The sequence below is a fragment of the Mustela nivalis genome (assembly GCF_964662115.1).
Source record: "Mustela nivalis genome assembly, chromosome: 1".
NCBI lineage: Eukaryota > Metazoa > Chordata > Mammalia > Carnivora > Mustelidae > Mustela > Mustela nivalis.
In genome coordinates, this window is record NC_139020.1 from 167,306,646 (window position 1) to 167,333,307 (window position 26,662).

At 37.7% G+C, this 26,662-nt stretch overlaps 1 protein-coding gene across 7 annotated transcripts in view; it reads right to left on the reverse strand.

The window, feature by feature from the left end:
* Window positions 1-26,662, reverse strand: part of GRM7 (glutamate metabotropic receptor 7) — a 924,866-nt gene that overhangs the window by 35,985 nt on the left and 862,219 nt on the right. The window contains exons 9-12 of one of the 7 annotated variants that reach the window (XR_014298758.1): window positions 19,368-19,614; window positions 13,366-13,457; window positions 8,703-9,078; window positions 5,665-5,836 (exon numbers count right to left, since the gene is read on the reverse strand). Coding sequence is in view for 3 of the 7 variants with exons in the window: in XM_082683124.1 (XP_082539250.1) it covers window positions 13,387-13,457; window positions 19,368-19,614 (318 nt within the window). In the remaining 4 variants the exon portion in view is untranslated. Of the gene's footprint in view, window positions 1-5,664; window positions 5,837-6,429; window positions 6,731-8,702; window positions 9,079-13,365; window positions 13,458-19,367; window positions 19,639-26,662 lie in introns of those variants that run through there. The other 6 variants (XR_014298759.1, XR_014298760.1, XR_014298757.1 and 3 more) reach the window with 6 other exon arrangements.

Sequence of the window (26,662 nt, forward strand, 5' to 3'; positions counted from 1 at the left end):
TTGTAAAGAAAGCTCTGAAATTTTTCCTTTCTAATCCTTTCCAGTGACATAATGCACTGAGAGTCAAAACAGGGAATAGAAAAGAAAGCTGATGTTTGATGAACAGATAAAATTATGCAATTAGGCCAGTGATTATTCACTGCCTGAGGCACAATTCTGAATTAGATCATTTGAGAACCATCTTTTGTTTTATAACATGTTTATTGTAGAATACTTAGAAAGTGGGTAGATCTTTCTTGCTGCTAATAAAAGAGCTGCTCTGAACACATACCCATAGGTCTGAAATTTTGCCCATTTAGAGACTTGCAGCAGTGGACATACTTCCACTGTTTCCACTGTCGCTAAGTGTCTAGTATATCTTGCTGTAGAAATGGCCTCTCTGAAGCTGTCATAACTATGTTCACACTTAACAACATAGAATCTGATACTGGAGCTTCTTAAGAAGACTGACTAGGTGGTCAGTTTTTTTCCCTCAGATCCAGAAGTTTTCCTACCTGAAATAAAACTGAGTTTTGAGCTTTCAGGTTAGGGATTGGCTGCATTCCAGGGACCACTGGGTGAGATGGTTGCCTCAGCTTTTGGATTGTTCTTATAGATTATCCTTCGGTATCTTTAACTTCAAGATTTTGGAACATACAGTCCATAAAATCAGAGAAAATCTTCTGTTCCTAAGCCGAGAACTCAGAATGTACATTGTATCTCAAAGAACCTACTGTTGTAAGGCTTCTGCAGGTTATCTCTTCTGCTGCCCTTCAGTTTAAAAACCCCAAATGGTGCCTTTCTCTCTAAGGATACATGCCCATAGCCTTCAGAATAGAATTTGAGGATAGTCACAGTTTTAATATATTTTTCTGTCTTGCTTCATTTTCACACGACATATGCTTGTCCAGTGGTTTCCAGCTGAGCCAATTGTGCCCTCAGAGAACATTTGGTGATATGTAGAGACATTTCTGGTGGATGTGCACAACTGTAGTATGGAACTACTGGCATCTAGTGGGTAGAGGTCAGGGATGCTGCTAAACATTCTACAGCACAAAGAACGGTCCCCTGCAACAAAGATTTATTTGGCTCTAAATGTCACTAGTGTCGTGGTTGAGAAGCCTTATGGTCTCGCTGTGCTGGGAAATGGCTCTTCCTCAATGTACCTATGTACCACAAGGCCCATCAGTGGTGAGAAGCAGGACCTCTAAGCCCCAATGACTGAGCATATATTCAAGTTCCTCTATCTGTCAGTTGTGTGCCTTTGGGGGAGTCACTTAAAATCACTGTGCCTCACTTTCCTCATCTGTAATGTGGGTTTAGTAATCCATATACAATAAGGTTATTATAGTAAATGAGTTAATACATGTTAAGAACTTGAAAATAGTGGCTTTTACATGGGAGGTACTCAATACCTGCTACCCAGCCCTGTCACTAATATTGTTGCCACCATTTCACATACTTGGACTTTAATTAGGATGATCCATCTGTGTGGAACACCTTTTCGCATGTTGGTTCATTGTTTAAGCCACAGTTAGAATATCCCCTTGCCATCCATGACAGCAAATGACTACTTTCAGTCCTCAGGACATACATCTAGTAATGCATCCAGGAATCACATCTGACAAGGAGTTGTTCTTCCCTCTCCTTTGGGTTGTGACCTAGGGAGCTCTCTCTTTGAGAGTTACATGTCCAGTCCCTAACAATAGTAAATATTCCATAAATCATGTCGGTTGGTTTGGGGTCAGGATCTGTTGACAAGAAGACTAGCAGACAAAAGAAATAGTAAACTTATCTTTCTTTTCAGACTTGATTTAACCTCCTTATAAGCTTCAGAAGCTTATTAAAAAAGAAGCTTGAATTTAAATGGGGACATATGCATTGTCTTTATAACCCACTCAGCATAAGCTAAATGAAATTCAAGACAGAATCCTCCTTCCTCCCATCAGACACAACACACTCCTCTCTAGCCTTGCCAACCTCCTAGCCTCGGAGAGATATCCAGCTTAAGTTGTTATCTGGTATTAATGATTCATTACTCCTATAGCTGTCTATCTTTATTTCCAATTCTGGCTTGAGCTGTTTACCTTTCCATAGAAAAGGTGACCAGTGGCTACTCATTGCTGATGATCTTCTACCGGTGGAAGGAAAGAGAGGCTTTTGTTGTTTTTTTTTTTTTTTTTTCCAGACTGTGCTATAAAAAGGAATCTTCTATAATGAGGGATTTTTGGCCCTTGTGCTCTGGTTTAAAAACTCACTTGTTAGTCTAAAGATATTTCAACTCTTTAAAGAGTGATGGGTATATGTAAAATGGTGTCAGAATGGCTTCCAAAGCTACCTTGTAAAAAATAGCGAGGATGATGCCCTTCACCCCCATGAGCCGTAGGTTGTATATCTATAGATGCCGTATGTGCAAGCACAGGGCAAAATAAAACTATAAAATGTTATATACAGGGTAGTTGCTTGTCACAGTTAATTGATGATGATGCAATTTTTAAAAATTCTGTGAATTTTTCTTTTTATCTTTTTCTGTACTTCTGGAACATTGACTCATTATACTGTTCTGCAGACAATATTTAGAAATCAGCATAATCAATTGTGGGCTTGTTTTCTTTTTTTCCATTAGACAATATATAGCTTGTCTGGAAAGTTCAGAAATAGAGGCAGTTTTTGTTTTTCCTGTCCCTTATGCAGCCATTTTATATCCAGAGTTCTGGAATGAGCATCCGAGAAGCTAGGAGAGGCCTCTTTTCATTTGCTAGAGCTGCTCTGGGATTTAGTATATTGCACGGGCTCTTGTTCCTAGCGTTCTGTGATAGTTTTGCAGTAAAAGTTCTCTGGAATATAAACTGATAGCAGAGACTCCTTCAGACATGCATAACATCACTAACTGTTCCTCCTTCACATAAAACGTCTGCTTGTTGTCGCAAAAGGCAAGATTTCATTTCTTTTGATGGCTGCATAGTATTCCATTGTGTAACCATAAGTGACTCTTAATCTCACAAAACAAACTCAGGGTTGCTGGGGGGAGGGGGTTTGGGAGAAGGGGGTGGTATTATGGACATTGGGGAGGGTATGTGTTTTGGTGAGTGCTGTGAAGTGTGTAAACCTGGTGATTCACAGACCTGTACCCCTGGGGTTAAAAATATATGTTTATAAAAAATAAAAAATTATATTAAAAAAAAAAAAAAAAAACGTCTGCTTGTTGAAAATGATAGAAATCTTCATTTTTTCGCTTGTATTTTTTCCTTATTCTCAAACATTCACAAAGCACCTTCCAGGCACTGTTTCCAAGGACTAACCAATGCATAGAACAAATCAAGTATCAATGTGTGGGACAAATCAATCCTAGGCCATGTCATTCTGACTCTGATGGGAAAGAACAATCATTTCTCAGCCAACACCAGCATTGCAAAGTTGGGTAATCACAAGTGAAAAGTGTCTGGAAATGTGCTATTTGAGATTGAGTGAAGGTCTGTGCTCACATCCTTGAATACTTAAGTTGACGTTTCCGCTGTGGAGCAACATTGGTGTGGCAAGACAAATATGTACATTGCTTCCATTTGGGTGGCGATAAAGAAAATCATCCTCTCCACCAAAACATGTGATGACTACAGAGTTGCCACCGAGCTTGATTTTCAAGAATTATGTGCAGCTAGAGAATCAATAATTACAGAACATTATATAAGAACAGGGAACTTTCCCACCTGAGAGAAAGCCAGTTATGGAAATTTTGTTGTTTTCCTTCACAGTATTTAGTGTATATTCCACAATGTAAACCACTCTTTACCAGATGCCGCACAAAAATGGATTCCAATGCTTTCAGAGAGAGTCTTGAGACTATTTTCATAATCAGTGGAAAGTGTTAAGAACAAATGATATCACTTCTATAAACGATGTTCCTATGCTCCTTTTTACCTTCTCTAGGCTACAGTCCAGAGCATTATCCAAGGGAGATCTTTAAGTGATGATGGCAGTATTTTGTATCTTTGCCATCCAATATGGTAGTCATTAGCTATGTGTGCCCACTGAGCACTCGGAAGGTGACTAGTACAAGAGAAGAACGAAGTGAATTTCTTTCATTCTAATTAGCATACATAGCTCTGTGCGACTAGTGGCTATCATAGGAACCAATCAGCTATCACTTAGTTGGTGATTTTCATAAAAAGAGTAACACAATTATGGAGTATAATATTATATATCAATCAGTGTATTAAGCATATTATACACACTAAGCCTAATCACAACCTGATGAGGTAGTCACTAATATTAACCCTTTCTTTTAATTTTTTTTAAAGATTTTATTTATTTATTTGTCAGAGATAGAGGGAGAGAGAGAGAGTGAGCACAGGCAGACAGAGAGGCAGGCAGAGGCAGAGGGAGAAGCAGGCTCCCTGCCGAGCAAGGAGCCTGATATGGGACTCGATCCCAGGACGCTGGGATCATGACCTGAGCCGAAGGCAGCTGCTTAACCCACTGAGCCACCCAGGTGTCCCAATATTAACCCTTTTTGTAGGCAAGAAATTGATGCACAGAGAGTAAGCAAGGCCCCTACATTGTGATCTAGAACAGGGTACAGTTGGATCGGGCGTCCAGGAGTAAGAGTTTGGCACCCTCATTTTTAACCTGTGCACCAGGCTGCCTCTCTTTAAGATCACATTGAATTCATTAACACCAGTGGTAATTGAAACAATGGTTATCCTGATCTTTTTTGTTACCTGGTTGGGCAGAAAAGCATCAATGAAAATTTTAAAATATTTCATCTCTTTGAAAAATTTTGGGGTAATTAAATTTAGAGGTGACCTACTGAGTAGCTTAGAATTGTTGCATAAAGATGTGTTACTTCACTGTGCCTACAGAAGGCCATGAACTGTGGCCCCATTCAGGAACAAGAAACACTAACACAGCTTCTTATCTGGGGTTGTCATGGAGATTCAGCCTTAAACAAAGATGGTGCTATGTTTTCTGGCTTCGGTAATAGAGCTCAGCAATTGGCTTCATCTTTATTTAGTTTGTAACACCAGTCTGGAAGACTCTCTCGAGAGGAGACCTTGAAATAGCTTCTCACAGTGCTAGCAGACAGCTAGAGATGATTTCCTGGGAACATGGTCGATGACATGAGTGTGACAAACCTGAGTATTTGTTTTTTAATCAGTCATTTTAATATTCTGGAAAACACTCAGCTGTATAAATGATCACCATCACATCAACACCATATTTTATGTGTTATCAGGCAGAGTTTAAAGAGGGAAAAAAAAAAAAAAAGAAAAGAAAAGTTCCAAACCTGGATGTGTGTCAGAACCCTGGGGAATTTCGTGACATTTTGATGAGCACCAGGGGTAGGGAACAAAAGATATAAATTAGACTGAAGTATAAACTGAAATTCATTTCAAAAGATTTCTTCTTGGCAGATTTTCTGCCATAAAAAGAATTTTTAAATTGATCCTTGGTATTTCCTTAAATATCTTAATACTAACAATAATATTTTAATGTAACATTGCCACGGTGGTGACCGTGTTGAATGTATTTATGGGAAGGAAATATGTGCTGTGTTATGAAATTAAACAGAAGCAAAGTGTGTTTAAATGTGGCTTCCCAGTTTCTCTCTTGATAGCGCAGTGACCTTTAGGCTTTAAGACACCGTTGCTCCAGAAATGATCAATACTAAACAGGTCAAAGACAAGACCGGAGATGTATTGATATTTCAATCTGAAAAATCCTGCAAGTCTTTCCAGACAAAACTCAGATACAGATGGATTACTTGACACTCTCAAACTTTATTATGTGTGGTACAAAAATGGAATGGGTACAAGAGATCACATGGAAAAGGATCAGATTGGAATCTCCAAATTCTTTCCTAGAGGAAACACAAATAGAAAAATTCAGTTAATGTTAGGGGACCTAATAACAACACTGATGGCTAACATTTGAATGATTATTGTCCCAAACTTGCCAAACTCTTCTTTTCTTTCCTTTCCTTCCTTTCTTTTCTCTTTTCTTTTTTCTTTCTTTCTTTCTTTTTCGAAGTAGGGCCTTGAACTCACAACCCTAAGATCAAGACCTGAGCTGAGATCAAGTGTCAGATGCTTAACCAACTGAGCCACCCAGATGCCCCCAAACTCTGTTCTCTTTTATGTAGTTTTTCACAACTATGAAAACTAAAAGGTTATATTTTACATATGAGGAAACTGAGGCACAGATGATCTTTTTTAAAGGGTGAGCATTTTGTCCACTTGGCAGAAATGGCAGGGTCTCACACACTGATCCTATTTCACTTTCTTTTACTTTGTAGGGGGAGTCAAGTAGGAGACCCTACTGATACTCTCATACTTGTCACTTTACCCAGGATGGAATGAGAACCCAATACCCAGGGAGGAACTGCCTTTGAAAGGGTCACATCAAAGTAGATCACAGTAGAGATCTCTTTCCCCATTTGCTGGTGTTGAGGTCTTTCCAAAAAAAAAAAAAAAAAAAAAAAAAAAAGTCCCTAGAGATGGTTCTAATGGGCTAAAGTCTAAAGTTTCCTTTGGTGTCGTTTCTCCTTGATTTTGGAATATTGCTGTATATGAGGAGGACCACTGATGGCTAAGCTCGTCCTGGAAATTAGAGAGGGTCTCTTCATCACATTTCTTGGTGGGTTGGGTAGTAAAGCTTGCTCAGGATACTTAGAAGAATGCAAAATGATACTTGCCTTGGACAATTGCCTGACTGTATGCCCGTGCAGATGGCCACTTGTGGTTGCACTTTTCACCTGAATAGAAACAACAGCTAAAGTCTTAGTCTGGACTTTGGCAAACCACTGCAAATTAAAATGCAAATGAAATTTGCAAACATGGCCAAAATGAGGAAAAGAAAAATTAAGTTCCCAGAATAAAAATCTAGAATTTTTCATGCTAACCCTGGGAGGCCAGCTTAATCAAATTTTCAGCTAACGCAGTTGATAATGAGTCCAGTGACCAGTTTCTTTATAGAGCTTCACTCTGGCAAAAGCAGACAGAAAAGGAGGAGGTGATGAAACTACGGTGGGAATTAGCTTTCCACATGTTTGTGCCAGGGAAGTGCCTTTTTTTTAATGTGAGCAAATCCTTTTCTAAGCTTAATTTCACTTGCTGAAGTTTTCATAGCACTGAATGCAGAGGTGGAGTCCGCTTGCAGCCATCATTATCTGATGACGTGAGATTTTAACTCTTACAGACCTGCATTCACAGCCTAGGAGGACCACTAGGCCTTGAGTGTGTTATTCAGTGCATTTCAATGAGTTCTCAAGAGTTAACATTTTCAACTCTGGAAGACCATGTTCTTGGAGGCAAAAGGTACAGTCTTTAATTTTTCAGACCACCCTAAGAATCCAAGAATAGGTAAAACAACACCAAATTGTCTTATCATTTGCAGTACTGTCCAGGAAGAAAAAAAACGAAAGTGGGCCCTTCTCATTTCAAAGTGGCCCTGAACTCATTATGCTTTCTATCTTGAGGCCCCTGAGGGCTTTTAGAATCAACTGATGAGAGCAATAAATGTTGATGAGATAGATTATGTAGACTGAAGTGTTTTGTTCCATCCTATTTAATTTTAGAAATGTTGATTAAACGGGACTCTGGCCAGAAGCCCGTGTTCAGACATGCACTGTGTCACTGGGCACTGTGCTGCCTTGCTCTGAGCCTCAGTTTCTCCATATGTTAAGTGGGAACAATAAGTCCTGTCTCAATGGATGGTTGAGCACTTTGTAAGTTTGTAGCAATAGGGATAATATGGTCCAGTTACTATCCTCATCAGAAATGATAGTATTATTATTACTAATTATTAAATTGCTATAAAAGACCATGTGAGGTCCTTTGAAGACTGAGATAAATGAGCCTAGCCCTTCAAGGAAGTTCTATATTTGATATAAGCTTGATAAATACCAAACTTCAAAGTATCAACAAAGATCTCTGAGGGGTTTTGTTAATTGATTTCTTCGTAGTATCCTGGCCTTGAAAGGAAACAAAATGTGTTTTCACAAGCAAAGATTAAGGGACTCTGTTCCACTCAGTCATTATTCTGTCACTCAAGACATATCCCAGAATGATTATTTGTACTTAAAATGCTCTTCAACTTGCGAGCCAGCATGGAGTTACCTGTCGAAGTTAATCATATGGAGTGGTTCATGTATCAGGCAGTCTGAGCCTATCCGTCCCACAGCAGCCTTGCTGAATGACTGATAGCCCTCCCTGTCAATTTCACCAAGCTGAAAGACTATCACTGACCCATCAAAAGACCAAAGTGACCCATCTTGGAAACAGAGCTTGTTGTACCTAGAGAAAAGGTTGCCTGACTTCACTGGCAATCTAGAGGTCATTTTTTCCAACTTGGATGGTTTATGGAAACAAAAAATATAACCACCAAAAGGAGGAGAAAGCAAAGCCAATTGAAATAAAAAGATAGGCAGGGACTAAAGATGCTACTTCATATATGCATAGACTTTGTAGAGGAAGGCTTTTATTTATAGGATTCCAGGCGATCTTCATGGTATCCCCCTGGAGAAAAGCATGCTCCTGTCTTCTACAAGGGGAAACCGTCGATCACATAGGACAGGACTTATCTAGGATCCCAGAAGGCCATGAGGCGATAAAGCTTATGCTACCTCAAATATCGGTGCAGAAACTTGGTGCAGTTTTCCTTATTCTTGGCCAGAGAAAAGCAACAGCATGCTCAAGGTCATAGCTAATACTTGGACCAACACTTACGGGAAGTGGAGTTGCTGATTCATATCGTGTTCTTCAAAGGGTTTGAGTCAGCTCAGCAAGAACAGGCTGTGGACAAATTTCCTCAATCCTCTTAGTGCAAGCTGGGGTCCTTGGAGGTTAACTCTGAAAGAAGGCAGAGATATAACGGCATTCAAAACTAATCTTAAACTTGAAAAGAAAAAAAAAATGAGAATATTCATGTGGATCATAAAGAGAAATAATGATTACCTTTGATTCCTAGAGAAAGTTAATTTAAAATGCATCCAAGTTCCATTGTACAGCCAAAAACAACAAAAGAAAAAAAAAAGAAAAAAAACTCTGCGAAGCTGAGACATGTCTTTAGGAGGCAGAAATAAGAGTCAGCATCACTTGTGTCCTGAGAGGATGTGCATTCACAGTAATTGGGAAGAAGAAAGATTGTAGAGATTAACTGAGTTTGGTTTAGGATACACACTGTTTTCTTTTTAAATGCAAATGATACTTGGGGCCCAAAAGACAAAATCTGTTCTAAATGCCAGTTTCTTAAAAAAAAAAAAAAAAAAAAGGTACTTAATAATCAGAAAACTACCAAATTGATTATGTTTTTGTTTTTACCAAATTAGAAGCTCTAACCACTTAAATCAAGCCTGCACAGGATCCATTTCCAGGGGTAATTCTGAAGTTCACATGCCCTTTGAAAGAAAAATAGAGTAAATATCCATAGGCCATAAAAGGAAAGAAATCGGCATGAAACTCTGTTGATTTTATACACAGAGTTAGCTCATCAAAAGAGACTCTGGTTAATTACCTATGTGCAGATGTAGTACTGACCATCAGTTTTAAGAGTTTTATGTAAGAACCACAACATAGTTTTGAAACCTGTGACATCACGGTCAAAAAATTGCCTTTTCAAGGCAGTCTGCAATTTTTAGAGGTTTTATCTGGAAGACTACAACTCTACTTGCACAGTCTGTAGATGCAGTATTTTCTTATTATTAATAAATACTTAATATTTAATGTGTATATACTGTGTCTTAGGTAAGGTTAGGAGGCCTCGGTTTGTGAGGTATGATATATACTGCAATCATCTCATGCACATTTTCTGAGAGCCTAGTATTTTTCATACCCTGTGCAAAAGGCACAAAGATAAAGGTGACTCGGTCCTTCAACACACAGGCCACTTTCCTGCATGTCATCCCCTACAACTATCTGCATCAAAACACAATACTTGAGCCTCATAGAACTGCTTTCTAATCCCAGCGTACACCATATCCTTTTGTGCGTCTGGCTCTTTGTGCATACTTGTTTTCTGCCTTGAGTGTCTTTCCTTTATGCTTGCCTGGAGCCCTGCATCTTAAGACCAGCTCAAACAAAACCTGCTGGGTAATACTATCCACCTGCAGCTTGCTAGCACCTGGTACAGACCTACTCCTGTCACTTTGAACTTTAATTCCTTTCCTCTGAGTCTTCCATAGATCTGGACTCCCTGTGGGTATTGTTCACTTCTGTCTCCAATTCCTAGTCAGTTCAGGGCTGGCCCAAAGGAGTGGTGCTTGACAAACACATCTTTGATGGACCCAACTTAAGTTCAGAAAGAGTTCATAAAGCGTGCCCAGATAGCATGGTGCTGTGATAAAATGTAAAATGTAATTGTCATGACTTTGGGGTACAACACATATGTTTCTTTAATGCTAAGAAAGACTGCAAATTCCAGCCATGTAAACTTTCATCCTGTTCCTTACGTGGAACTGAAGTTCTAGAACCGAGGTGACAAATACTGTTTTTTTGAGGATGCTGAGATATCAAACCCCAATGAGAGAAATAATGGTGTTTCACGGAGCTCTTAGGTAGATAGAAATAGGCCAACAAGATTTATAGCTGCATTTATTTCTAAGGTGATTCTATGTCAAAGGTCAGGTAATATATATTCTGTGCTATGCTATACTTACAGAGTGTTTCAAGATGGATTTTAAATTGACGGAGTTTCCGGTTAGCACAGAAATATCACACTGAATGTTAAGGACTAGGGAGAGTCTCAGTATGATACCAAAACGTGGCTTACCCAGTTCTGCAAAGCTTTAGAATATAAGATAACCCCATTATAGTAATTATAAGAGATGAGATTATTGATTTTTTTACAATGCTATTTAATAAATTAGTGAAATGTCAATAATATTATAACCAATGTGCTTGCTAGGAAGACTGTACCTTATAAAAACAAGAATCACGGCTATTACTTGTGAGGCTGAATTAAACTGTTCAGTTTAAAATGAGAGGACCGTCCTGTAGTGTGAAAATTTACCTCCTAACAAAGCAACCTGTTTGCTGACCTGGCAATGACTCTAGACTGATTGTGTTTTTGTTGCTTAATTGCATTTTAACACAAATGTCATTAGATTGATAACCCTCTGCAGAGTTTTAAAATCTACAAACATTCAGACAAGAGACAGCAGGCAGTGCTGATTCAGCCGATGTCTGGCCTGTGGCGACTGTGAGACAGAGCTGTTCAACGGAGTCAGGAGGTGGAGTGCATTTTCAAATCGGGTTAGGTCTGTTCTGCCTGAATTTGAACTTGCTTCCTTCAACCTGTACAAGTAGGTGCTTGGTCTGTTTTGTAGATTCCACCTTTGTTGGGGCGTGGTGGCTGAGACTGAATTTCTTACTAGCTCAGGAGTACAGAAGTTTACTCGAATCTACAAATTTTTCATTACTGTTTTGTCTGCCTACACACGACATAGAAGTGGATTTGAACGCACAACTTTACACGCCTTCCTTCCTATTCAAGAGTTGTCCTGTCTTACTGTCACCCGAACAAGGTAAATCACTCCCCTCTCTGAGTAAATGTAACTTGGACTTATTTCCCAATTATTTTTTAAGTAGCAGTGTAAGATCATTGTCATTAACTTGGAAAGCCACCTTCCCATTGGCAGAAAAGGAGAGCACCCAGTCAAGATCTTTGAAACAGGAAAATCCTAGCCAAAAGTTATTTTGAAACAGCACATCCTACAAGTATTTTTTAACTGAAAAATTGACTTAGAACATTTTCATCTTGCATCCTTTAACCCAAAAGGCATCAACTTAGAATGGAGCTAAAGAGAATTTTTAATGGATTGAGATTAAATCTATCATATTTACCCAGGGAAAATGCCCTCTCTTTTATTCTGAGAGAGTCTCATGTAAAAGGATGATTCAAGTGATGAGCTGCAGTGTTTTGACAAGCCCTTGGAGTACAAAAACTTGAAATCTCAGTGGAATACCGTTATATATTCGCTCGGAGAAAAGAATGCCCTATTTAAAAACTAGGACAGATCATTTTGATAGAGAAAAAGGACATAAGTGTGTGAACAGTATATCCCAAATGAAAGACTGAGTTGGAGGCACCTACCTAAAAATCAACAGGAAATATAATATAAATGGATTAAAAAACACACACAAACACACAGCAATTGATCTGATAAAAGTTGCATGCTAACAACATAGAAAAGAGGAATACTAGCCCAGGTTAGGAAGCAGTATTTCCCCCTCCCATGGCAGGACCTCTCCACTCTCTCTTGGAATCTTTCTACAGATAGGTTTTTCTATTTTCTAAGCACAATAGCAGATTTAAAGGGAATCAAAAGGCAACCTTTTATTCACAACCACCACATAATTTTAATAACTCTATACCATGTTTTCCACTATTTTCCTACAGTTGGGAATACTTTGACATTCAGCTGGATAGGGATGCTTGTCAACACAAGGGTTCTTTTCCACAGTTTTATACTACTGTATAGGCTAAAGGAGGAAGGTAGTAATAATAATAATGAGTAACAATAATAATAAATTCATACACAGCATATACCTTTTAGTGAGAACCCCAAATAATAAACATCAGTGAAGAATCAATGATTATTCTTATGTCTGCTCATTCCCATGCCCAGTTCACACATCACACCATTCACCACTTCTCCTTAGTTATTTGTTTGAATATATTTGGTATTTATTGGTAATTCCTGGGTTCGACTAATGTTTAAACTCATTATAGATTCTTGACACCCTTCATTGAAAATTTCCTTGCTCAGTGACATGACTGGAGTTGGTTCTGTTTCTCTAAGACAGAGCTATGAGGCACAGTTCATCTTCAACAGACTTCTAGCCCACCTAGGATGGCCTTTTCTATTTCTTTATTGTGAAGAAGGGACCGAGACTTTTTTGGGTTTGATATAGTAAGGCCATTCATTGTTTTTTGAATGAATACATTACTGGGAATATATTTACTAGAAATAAAGCTGAACAAATATTTTTGCTAGGCTTGTAAAACAACCCCCCCCTTGTTCCCTGTAAGTTTCCACATTGCCTTCTAAAACCAGAACAAGACAACATACATTTAAAAATAATCTCTCACCATCGGTCATTTTAAAGTAGCCCAAATACCAGAGTGACCCATACCAACTCCACCACTGTCAGCTACATGATTAGAGAAGACAAATGTACACACACCCACATGCATGTTCTCCAGAAAAGAAACCAAGCATGTGGCCCATAGCAGCTGTCTGCACTATGCTTAGCAAACAGATTATCTTTGAAAACACGTTTCGTCATGTAAATAGATTTACAGGTAATCATGCACAGTTTTCATAGAAACACTGCTTTTCTCAGTAGAGACAAGAACATACAAATAAATAAAAATTAGATTGTTTCTTACCTTTTAGAAAGCAGGCAAAAGCTATACTGTTGGTGGGATAGTGTACCAAGTAACAGACTTTTGTACACTCTTTCTTACTGGTGGTATACAGTCTACAGGAAAAGTAAATATATAGGTATGTATAAAATAAATGTACACACAATATTCCTTTATTTTATTTTTTCCCTTTTGGAGAAGAGGCTGCGATAGAGACCATAGAAAATAGGCTCACTCTTTCAGTGCATTCAATAGCCTTTGGTAGACCAGTTCACCACAATTCAGGTACCTCTGAACATGGGAGTGCTGGTGCCTCTTGATTTAAGGCAATCGGGTTTTAGTTGCTTGAGCTGTAGCAGTTGAGGGAACCAGGTCCCAAATAAGTTATCTATCTGGTCAGAACTTTCCTTTCTTCCTTTTGCCATCCCTTTTTTTTCCCCCCTCCTTATCCTAGTCCAGCCATGCTGACCAGCTTTTATGGTTAGTCTGGCAGGATGAAACAAATAGCATAATGTTGAGAATGTTAGAGATCCAAATAAATGAAGAAGCAAAACAAAACAAAAACCATAACAAATTAACACAGCACAGGAGCATGTTCCAGAGTTTTCTAGGCATCATTACTTATGTAGGTTTGGTAACTACATCCATTTTCCAGCAATATATACATATATATATATATTTTTTTTAATCAAATGTCTTCTTATGTTAACAGTTCAACTATTTTATGTAATAATTACCTTCTTTGAGAACAGCACAAGTTTTCATGTATGTTTTCCTTATAGTAGGTACAAAAATGGTAGTAAAAAATGAAAAAAAAAAAAAACCAACCCAGCATCAGAATACAAACTTATATTTTAAATATCTTATTTTAGATTTTCTATTTTAGGTAAATTTCTATTTTAAATTATTTCTATTTTAAATTATTCTTCTAAACTATGCTTCATCATACAGTGTATTCACAGGTCTAGTGTAGGTCTAGCCTCTATGTCAGTCAGTTAATCATACATTCCCACATCCTAGAAAGGGGGACCCAAGTTGTCCACCTGCCTGACATCATCTCTAGTTGCTACTTGTTGCTACTGACCTTTTAGAGTCTAATCTATCTGCAACCCTGCAGGTATTTGAGGACTTTGTCTGCACTACCTGGGGACATTGGCTTAGAAAATGGATGGTAGTTTAGGACAAAGGTAGCTTAGGGCTACTCATCGCTATGCGCTACGATTCTTTACAAGGAGAGCATCTGGCCTGAAGATAATTCAAAGAATATCTTCTGTTTCTAACCAGTCCAGCTGAGGAAGGCAGCAGTTTTTATCCACCCATCCCAATAAAGACATACTGCCTCAGTTAATACCGTTCATCCAACTGGAAAAGGGTCCTAGTGGCCATCGATAAACCATGTCCCAAGCACAACAGGTCCTCTTATTTATTTGGCATCTACATGTTTGCCATGATCAGCCATTTACCAAGTCAGCAATAGAAAGTGTGGGGAAACGTGCTGAATTCAGGATGCAGATGCGAGAACCAGAGCTCGCGGTGCCCTTCTTCTTAGAAAGGAATGTTGAGAAGGCATCATGGTGGCCAGATCTAAAGCTATCTGAAGTAGGTCAGGCTCTTCTGATCCTCTAGCAATAGAAATCTTGTTCATATACATAATAATTCAACAAGTAGCTGAGCTAAGCCCTTAGAAATCCTACTGTTTTTCAATCCCAATACAGAAGCCAACTAGCACTTTCCCAATGCTGAATATCTAATGCCAGTAGTAGTAGTGTACAGATATATTAAAATTTTAAGATTTACTTTTTGTGCATTCCACACAGAAGTTTTTCTTTTAAGCAATGACATTTTTGACAGAAGAAGCAACCCAAGAGGAAAGCTGAGCTTCCTGGGGGAAAACTCAGGCAGTGCTGGAGCAGTTGTAATTTCTGCTCATAGTAAGCCAACAAGCAAATTCATTGTTATGTGGACATGTAGTTGTAGTAGATGAGTAGAAGCGTGCATGCACCAGATGGCAAGCTGCAATGATGGAGCAGAGCTGTTAAACACGAGAACACTCAAGGTTGAAATACATTGAGACTAAGTGTTTAGAGCAACAACGAATAAGGGGACACTGGTGTTTCATTATTTACTTCGAGCTCATCCTATAAACCCAACTTCCTCTCAGATACCCTTCCTCAGAGAACAGTGTACAGAATTTTCCCTTTGGAAAGACACATTGCTTTTTCGAGTACATGGTGTGTGCTTTTGTTTCTTTTTTCACCAGACAGCTTAATTTCAGCAAATAATTCCTTTGTTTCTGCTACCGAAGTTCAGGAATTTGAGGATACTTGAGCCATGTTTGGTATAAATAGAATATAATAATGTTCTCTCACATCAAGTAGTCTTACTGTTTATTTTCATGAATTGAATTTTTCATTACTGCTCTTTGCCTACATACATACAGTTTTGCATTACTCAGGGCTGATTTTCTGAATAAAATGACTATCTAGGATACCACTATTTCTGGATTAGATGCTCTTCTGGATCATTTGAAATAACTACTTGTATTTTTGTCTCATCTCAAATGTTTCATCCTTTTTTTTTTTTTTAATATAATTTTTAAATGTTTCATCCCTTTAAGCTGACTTTATCCCTGGTTACCATCACTGCTAAAACTTTGGGAGACATTTCCAATAGGTGCCCTAGATAAAGTCTTTGCCTGTTAAGACATATTAATTTCTAGAGATGAGCTTTCTCATAGAGTAGCCACAAACACAGATGGCTATTTTGAGTGAAATTATTTAAAAAAAAAAACAAACACAATTTTTCCCCAATTAAGTAACCATATTTCAAGTGCTGACTGGCCACATGTGACTAGAACATTTCTACCACTACAGAAGGTTCTTTTGGGCAGATTTTGTTTGGATAAACTTTTTTGATTTTTGAGGGGGACCTTTGGAAGCTGGGTCAACAGAGACGCCAATGTTTGGAGGTACATGAATCTCCTCCTATGGTTAGGCAAATATCTGTTCAAATTACTTATGGTATTTTAGGGAGTGTCTACACAAAACCAAATGAACTAAGAATTTTTAAATTGTTTTGGACTGCTTATAAGACAAGGACTCTATTTGATTTCATTTTTCCCCTGAAATGTTTATTTTTGCTCTGTGTAGACACGAAAATATTATTGACAAAACCCAACAAAACTTTTTCATGGGAAGGCACCAAATGAATTCCAAATGGAATAGTTGTCATGACTGGCATAAATGATAAGTTATACAAATTTTTGAGTAAGTAAGATGAGGCCTCTACCTGGGCAGCCTTCTTTGAGCTCAAGTTACAGCTATCTTTATGACAACACAGCAATAACAATACATTTCCCAGCACATTTAACTAAAGAGTCTGAAACACACATCTTTATATGCCTTATATGCAACCTAAATCATCAGTTGAGGAAGCCAAAAGAGTAATTTCTGTTTTGGAAGTATGATATGATACTTACATTCTAAGGAACAGAGCAGCAGAGAGAAGTAGGCGTGGATTTGGGAGTCAGACCTGGGTTTCAGTCCAACCTCCACTGCTAACTAGATGTGTGATTCTGGTAATGGCACTTAATCTCACTCAGCCTGGGTTTCTTCAGTTAAAAGAACAATTCTCATACAGATGTACTGTGAGGGTAAGAGATCTTGCATACAAAACACTTTGGATAATGCCTATTGCAAAGGTTAGCTGATGCAATATTATTAGTAGTATTAGTGTTACTACTAGTACCAGTGTCAGTATTAGTGTTAGTATTAGCATTTTACAACCATTACTGCATCCAAAATAGCTGCTGCAATTTATAATTAAATTAATAATAGTTAATTAATAAAATTAAAATTAATAATTAATAATTAAATCATTAAAATTAAAATTCATCGTTAGAATTAAAATTAAATTATTAATCATTAAAATTAATAATAGTAGAAAGGTTGTTTGAAAGCTAACTATTTTTAAGTAGCAAAGTACTGAATTGTCCAAATTCACAACTTCTAACATGGTCATTTTTTTTCAATATGTACAGACTTTTGACCATATTTTCTGCTTATTAATTTTTGGGCATATCTAGTTCAATTCTGTGTATGTGTATGGGCGCACATGCTCAGATATAAATGTAAAATACTTAATGGAATGTCTTTAGGATAAAGGCTTAATAAAATGCAAGTCTAGCAAGCGGTCCTAGAATAAAACACTACAGAACTATAAATGTGCAGGTATATTTATCAACACAAGTATGCATAAAATAGATGCTTATGCATCTATTTTCATGGAAATATTTCTTTTTGGGCATCAGCTGCATCTACCTCCATACAGACCTGAACTCTACCATCACATCCACATAACCAATCACACTAAAATGTACTTTTCTGCCTTTTAAGGAATAAAAAAGCACAGTCACAACTGATATATTATTTTCTAGATGCATAACGTTATGATACACTTATGACGTAAATATCAGTATCACCATTTTAAACATGAAGGTGCTGAGCTTTAGGATAGCTCAGTGATTCTAAAAGCCACACAGCTGGGAAGTGGAGTGGTTGGGATTTGAACCCAGGTCTGTCTCAACCCAGAGCCTCTTCCAATATCACATCAAATACACAGGATTCACTCTCCACTTTCCCTCCTCTCAATTCACCATTTTCTCTGAAGACACAAGAGCAGAGGCTATACATTCATTCTGTTTCTCCTTTCTTTCGGTGTGGTCTTTGCCCTTCCTCTTGTGTTGTCCCAGAATCCTTTCTATTAAAAGGTCCAAGTGAAGCCCACAATATTATTAACAAGCCTTTGTAACCCTGTCTACATATTCTCAATGAGTTTCATAATATTCACTCAGCCAGCTGCTTAGAAATGGAGAGGAGCCAAGATCATGGATCTTAGCACAGTATTTGTCAGGAACAAACTCTGTTGCCTTCTGCTCTTCAAAGATCTCTTTCTTACTTGCAGAGTATAAAGGATTACCTCAGAGTGTTTAGAATAGGAATTCCTTTCTGCTTGGTGAGAAGTCTTTGTCTATGACAAAATGAGTTCATAACTGAAAAATGTCTTGAAGGATTTAATGGACGACCTGAACCCCCTCTACTTTTTAAAGCAAAGTACTATGAACACTCGAATCTGCCACATTGTATTTGGAACTGGTCTACTCGTTCCTAGAAAACAAATCCTGGAAGTAGTGGTTTTAATTTAAAATGCACTCTTATCACCATATTATTAGTAAAATTGACAAGTGGGAATTCTATGTGTTTAACCTCTAGTTAAAGCGGTCTTGTTTTCTTACATACAAGTGGTATCTGTATGTCCATCTTTTTGGAGTCATTGGCAGGGGTGACTAGAGGCTACCCAGGGGTTGCAGATATGCAAAGTAGCATATCAGATGTGACATTTCACCTTTAATCTCCTCCCTAATATTCTGTCTTTCATGGAATGAAACTCTGCTCTGGTGGCACAGTAAATGTCTTTCCCATGTGGGGATGTCACGACCATGGTGGTCTTCAGCCTGTATACTTTGGTGTTTTCTTGTTTCTAGAAAGCTTGCTTAGTAAAGAATTATAACTTTCTCTACATTCATGTTCCACTGTAAAGAAGTTTTGCTTCCTAAGTTATTAAATATTCCAATTTTATTCACTTTGCTACAGTTCAATCAGGTATTAAAGCTTCCTTACTGGGAAGTTGTTCCCCTAACATGAGGAGACCTAGAAAGGTGGGTGACAACCCAATGGGTATTTTTCTGTCAATTGGAGGGTTTGATACCAATGAGGACGAATGAAGGAGGAGATTTCACACTTCAGAAGCAGAGCTTCTAAAAGCTTTTTTTCCCACAGGGAGTAAAAGTGAAATCGGGCAAGAATAAGACAAACTCTTAAGAGCAAAGGTTAGCATTCACCCAGGAAATCACTCTATTAAGCCAAGAATGGACACCGTATCTCTCCAAAGAAAGGCAAACTCATACCACAGTTCCTAGAGCTTCCTGATGTAGGAGGGGAAGTCGAAAGGAAAGGAAAGTTACTTACTGTTTGGGTCTACGTTTTCACAGAGTTCTGTCTTTGCCTCACCGTTGGGTCTATCACTGGGTTTGTGTGACAGCCGCGATGACATGGTGGCTGCCGTGACTACCGCCTTGAAACTTCGCTTCCGCTTCTGGACATTGAGTTCAGGGTGGAAAATGATGATGTACACTTTCGGCATGTATAGCATCCCCAGAGCCACTGACGCACTTAGGTTCATGGAGATTGTAAGTGTGGTAGTTTGTATGTAGAGCTAGGAGACACAACACACAAGACACTATTACAAATAAAATGACTGCAAAGGAAGTCTGAATACTTAACACATGACATCAAGAATGATTTTGGCTAGGAGAGAAAGCACAGCCATCCCTAGGGCCTATTCATTAAGAAAATAAAAAGGAAGTTGGTATAATAACTTCGCAAATTTATTGGAGATTTTTTGCATATATTAATTGATCGAATGCTTTTGGGTAAATCCATGTGCATGCCTGCCCTGGAGAAGACTCCTACATAGAAGTTCATACTGGTAATCAGAGTTGAAGTACTTTTGATCATAACAAAGATGTGAAAATCACAGAAATCTGTAATCTTGAGAAGGGTAGTTATTTTTTATTTTCCATATACGCACAGAAGAATTAATACTACATGATTTCTTGCTACACAAAGACTCTGGGACCTTTGAAAGTTAGGTTAATATATGCCCCTTTTGTTGTATTATTATTATTATTACTGTTCACTTTCACCATACCTACAAAGTAGTGAGTTAAGTTGCCCTGAAAAGTAAGCTTTTCTTGCTTAGTTCTGATTTACAAAACACTGACGGCAAGGACCCAAGATCTAGTGATGCTGACTCTTTTATGTTGACAAATTGCTAATAGGGCAAAAACGTCCTGACATTTGTATTATTTGTGGTGTGGATGGTGTCTCCATAACTGTCCTTGTCTCCTTTGGCTCCCTTGAAAAATCAGTAAACAACTATTCACTTACTGTGCAGTGTGTTAAATCACTGCCTTGGTTATAAACTTGAAAAGATGTTGGTGGAAGGGCGTGGGGAGTTGTAAGATCAGTAAGGAGAAAACTACAGACAACTTGCCTTGGTCCAGTTGTGTTTATGAAGTGCCCTCTTTTGTGATCTGGAGCCCCACCCCTATATATTTAGATATGTTTACCTTTTGCATGACTTCTAAAGGTTATATGAAATGTGAGGTGATGGACGCGTTAATTAACTTGATGTGGTAATCATTTTTCAACTATACATATATTAAATCATCACATTGTATGCCTCAAAAAGGATCATGTTGTATGAACCTGAATTTATACAGTTATTTTTTTTTTGTCATACCCTGGTAAAGCAATAAAAAAATGAATATATTTGTTCATTCATAAAATTTCAATTACAATAAAAAAATGAATAGGTGCCATAACCTTTTGTGTCAGTGGAAATCCGATGATATATTTATTCAATCATTGTGTTCCATAACTAGGAACCCATTGATCAGTGGGTAAAATCCCCATCCTTAATGGAGTCTACAAGGTCCCATGTGGTCTATACCCTACCAACTTTTTCAGACTAATTCGCCACCACTTTTCCCTCACCCTTATCCCCAGGCCACCATCTATAAGGACAGTCCTTTAGGTATTGAAGATGTTGAGTTCATTTAGCTACAGAACCTTTAATACATGTAATATTTCTTTACTTTTGTTTTCTTCTGTATGGAATGATTTTCCTCTGCTTCTTAGAACATCCATCCAACGCTGCCCTCACCTACAGCCTCAAGACTAGGCCAGCTTCTTTACTTATACAGAGAACTGTTTTCTTTGTACCATTGGCTTCTGCTGGTAATTATATACCCTTTGCTTGTAATTTATATACCCAATTATATGCCCCAATCATTTGACTGGCCATCTCTCTCTGATTAGGCCACGAGTACCATGAAGGCAGGAACAAGTATCTGTGGTATATCGTTGTGTCTGCAGTACTGACAAACAGGAGGCACTTAAATAAACAAGATAGAGGAGCTCACTTGTTTGTATAAGGGTGTCTTTTACCTACCTGTGATTCAAACTTTCTTCTCTAAACATAAGAAAACTTCATCAGACCTATTGGCTGCCTGGATATTTCTGTATTTTATTTCAAACTGAGGCTCTGATGAAGAATTAAGAGAGACTATGCCATTTTATGTGGAAGGAATGTAGTTTTCCAACAAACATTAATTTGAATGTGCATGTCTTTGAATGGTTTTAAGGAGCTGCCAGCGGCTAACTGTATAATACATAATGAATGTAAAATAGAAAGACAAAACAATATTGAATTAATGATCCTTTTGGTTTTGAATCAGACTGTATTTTAAAAGCTTATCTTTTCCTACTGGAATACTTCTAGACTTTGAATTCCATTCCACCATGCTAACCTACACCATTTAAGAAAGGCTTACCATGTTCACAGGCTTTAAGGACCTAAGCAATGTCACTTCCTTCCTTCATGATCCTTGCTGTCATCCTACTGATGAGGACTTTGCAAATCATGGTTTAGCAATCCAAAAAAGATAATGATACGATTTAACCTAGGGTTTTGTTCCTGTTTCTCTGTTCATGAGCAAATTTTACAGTTGAAGAAATCATCCATAGTTTCTTTAAACATAACTGTAAATTCTGTACCTACATAAGCTTCTGTATGGGTGTGTGTCTGTGTGTGTTTACACCTTTTCTTAACAAAGCCTACTTAGCGATTTAAGACCTCAAAAGCTATGATGTTCATTTTATGGAGTGTCTGATTTCATTATTCTCAAACTGGAGCCCATTGAGACCCGATGTTTTGTGTTGAAAGTCTTACAGTCTCTCGTGACACTTTAGGAGTATGTGAAAACCAACATGAATGCCACTGACCAAATTCCTGCTCCCACATTTCCTCCTTACACTGCATAATGTTTATGAATGAGTGAATGAAGCTAGCCTGAGTTCGATTCCCATTTCCTGGTTCTGTGACCTAGGGCAAAAAATTAGCCTGTCCATGCCTTAGCTTTTGCTAAGGGGTAATATGGGGGTGATAATAACAGTACCTACCTCATAATATCGTGTTGACAAATTTAGTTTTTGTAAAGTACTTAGGATCAGACCCAGCAATACTATAAAAGTAGTTTTAGACAAGTATATACATATAAAGATATGCAGGTTTTAGTCTACAGGAATCCCAGAGGTATTGGTCCACAAAGATTCAACTCCACCAACTCCCAAAGAGAGGCCCCAAGTCACTGTCTCTTTGGCCTCTGGTGGGAGGCTCATCTTCTTACTGTGTTTATTCCACCATCAGCTTTTGGTACATTCTTTTAATAAATTACAACCTATTTTAGTCTTGAGGCTATTCTTATTTTACCTGCTCCTTACTGTAAAATACATTATCCTGTTTATTTAACCTTGGATATTTGACAATATATTATCTTCTTTATAATTTCTTTAGCAAGGTCAAGGCATTGGTGATCACTGTTGGCCCCTTTCATCAAGATATAGAGGCCCTTGACACATAGAGAGATCAAGACTCTCTCCAGGGCTGACATTCAACTAAACCTCATCCCATTCTGGCTCTCTGAGGATCATCCCCAGGGGAGCTAAGTCTCCCCACCTTGGCCAATTCTCAATGACTCAGGCCTGTGGGAAGGATGCAGATTGCCTTGGAAATTCGATGTGTTTTTATAATTAAGCCTTAATTTTATCATCACCCTAAGTGAATTTCCAGAATCTAGTTTCTGCTCCTTGGTTAAATGTGGCTTTTCTTACACCTATCATCTATAATTCAGCTTATATAACCAAATGCATTCAGGCAAGGAATTTACAGTCAAGCCAAGAAAAGTTTTTGCATATATTCTAGAACAGTGGTTATTTTAAAGTCTAATCCCTGGAGTTTTGGGCTATAACTTTTCTCTCTGCCCATCAGTTTCCTCATCTGTAGAATGAAGACCATAATTATTACTACTTCATATGGTGGTTTTGAAGATGCATAGCATAATGCCTAGGAAAAAAGTACCCATGAAACATTAACTTCTTACTGTTATAGCTACTTTTTATTATAACCACTATTTATTTTCTGCTTAATATTTATTTAGATTAGGTTGTTGAGGTCTAGATCTCAAGATGAAGGCTCATAACCATTTTCATTTATTTTGAACTTTTGACATATGTCTTATTGATTAACTAGGTTGTAATGTCTAAAACACCAGGCCTAGTCATGTCTGGTCTGGCTGAAATGTACCAGCAGGTATATTGTTAGAGTGTATAGGTATATGCTTAATTTAATGCCAGGCAAAGCCCACCTGAATCTTTTTCATCTTGGTCTAAATTCATTATCAGGTAAAATGCTAATCCATATTATGAGATGCCATTGTTGTTTCAGAAGATGATGTAGCACTATGGTTACTTGAGTTCTCCTTTTCTAACTTTTATTGCTAAGATATTAAGAAATTTGAAAAGTGGCCAGATAGTGTTCATGCGCAACTTTGAAATTTGCCAACTCTTCTGTATACATTTATTTTGAGAGATTTCAAGGCAAGCTATTAAAATTTGTAATAGTGACAGGCTTCAAACTTTTAACATCACAGTATTTGAGATATTGTCCAAAGAATAATGAAAAAAAGAAAGTAAAGAAAAAATTTTATAGGGCACAGAGACAGATACAAAACTGGATTAGGAAAAACTCACTTTCAGGTTTTTGAGTTCATGGAAATACTTTCATCATTACTACTAATGTCCTTAGAAGTATATACTACACAAAAGAACTAATACTATACTTATACTAATGAATTACCAGCTTTATCAGTAAAAATACTGTATTAGAAGAAGAGTTCTAGAACTATCTGATGGTGTCAAACTGTAGACGTAAGATGAACTTAAATTTGAGAACGTAATTTCTTCAAATAAGAACAATTTAAAAAGGTGTCAAACCCATGCTGTAAATTCACGTTTATTTTCTAGAGAGGCTATGTGAAAGACTTACTTCTCCACTCTTGGTGCTTTCATCCATGTGCTGGTTCTCCATTTTTACTGAGATACTACCAAATGCCTGCACCAGCCCAAACACTAAGTACACCATTGTGAAGACAACAGACATTCTCCCTCCATCAGTTAGCCATAGTCTAATGGCGTGAGAAAGCCAATCAAGAATGAACTAATGCACTAAATATTCACTAAGTCCTTTCCCCACAATATATATTGTCCCCCATTTTCCCCTCCTCTTGTCCTTTTCTTTGCTGACCTGTTGTGCTTCTGACACCTTGTTGATACTTGATGCGTCATCCAGTGGCCCCTTCTACATAAAGCCTTCCCTATATCTCCAGTCAGGGCAGTTCCCCTGTTGGCCCCATCATAGGTACAGCTCCAAAGAGCACTTATCCTGGACTGCTCAGAAAAGTATAGCCAGTTAGTTGTGTTTTAAGCCTTGTTTTGAAAATGCAAATGCATCCCTAACAGATGGATAGGTTAGGAAACAATTTGAGTACAGTACAAAGCTTGTGCATGCATAAATTTTTTCCCCAAGAAACACTAGGTGAACACAGTAAACTATATCCAGCTGTACCAAGCCATGCAGGAACACACAAAATGCGTACACACACACACACACACACACATACACCTCAAACATTCTTCTTTGTCCCTTTGCACAATTTTACAATAAATCACAAGCCGCAATGTTTCTGGCACTTCCTTCTATGAGCAAAGTTTACCTCCCTTTTCTTAAAGTAAAATGCCATATTCATTGTAACATTTATGCACTGCTTAGCCATTTAACTTGTATAAAACCATGCCACCATTTTATTAGATTTTTTTAATGTCACTGGTGATGTTTTTGAGTGTTATGTCCCTAACCCAATTTTTTTCCCCATAAGTCTTGTATTTTTATTGCACAATTTTGCCTAGCATGGTGATTTTTAGAGGAGAACTGACTGGATAATAAACACAATGTCTGCTAAAAAGTGTATGCTTATTACATTCTGGTTGAATAAAAAGTTCTATACTTGAAGCAGGCATTAGGTACCATAAATTCTTGGCATTATGTTGTGTTTTGAGGAAAGCTATTACTTGTAGTCTGTTAGTTTGATCACTTTTATTTTTGAAATTATTTGTGTGGCTCTGTTTCCTTATTTTTAGAGTGGAGATAATAATAGTACCTCTCTTAGAAAATTGTTGGGACCAAATTGTTGCCATTGTGAAATACATACAAGGGTATTGCATGTAGCAACCATTCAATCAAGTGTATTAGTACCACTGATTTATTAATTGACTATACCATAAAATAGTTTTCTATGTTGCATTTCTTCATATTAGTCCATTTTGTAATGACAATATTTCTTATGAAATCTGAATCACAGCCTTTTCAAGGAACAGGCATTTCATTAAGTTTGCTTCTCTTTTGTTTGAAGTATTCTCAAACTCCTGTTTTATCTTTTCATTGAATCTTTTATGAGAAATAGTAAATTCTGTGCATTCCCAAATGACAGGTGAAAATTGGGACAAGAAGGCCTTAATGGAGACTTCAGGTGGGAAGGGACAAGTTTTCATCATCCTCACAATATCCCCAAAGTCTGTGTAATAAAAATGAAACATGTGTCTGATGGAGTCCCAGAAAATAGGAAGGATACATTATTACCTGACAGATGCTTGGAACATTCATATGACTGAATTAAGTGAAAGTTCCTGGCAGTTAAGACCAGTGTTTAGCATCCTTACATCTGTACTCCTTGCTTCCTAATTAGAGTAGCCATATCTTCAAGAAGAAAAAAATAGCATATATTTGATGATAGGACAGGATGTTTGCAATTGGGACTTCCTCAGTCATCGGGAGGGTCTGTATACTCTTGGCTTATCAAATATTGCATGATGATAAAAAGACTCAGTATAATTATGGGGAAAAACAATTGTTTTTTGGGGTAGAGAGAGTTGTATCTTATAGAAGAATGGTGTAATAGAAAAAGTATGATCTTTGTTATATTAGAACTGATTACAAATCTTGGTCTCAGATTGTTGGTTGGTGATAGTGGGCAAGCTCCTTCACCTCTGGCAAGTGACAAGACTCAAAATTCAGACCCTAGCGATTTGTTACCAGAGTCTCTGATATACAACCCCAACAAACTCTACCACTACCATTGAGATGTTCTCACCATTTGAAATTTAAAGGGTATCATGTGTGAAAAGTAGTGCACAGTGCCTAGAATACGGTGGGTGCTCAGGAAATTCAAGTATATACATTACAGTTGATGGCCTCATCATCTGTAGATCATTTTCATGCTATTCTCTTTACACTTCCTATCTTT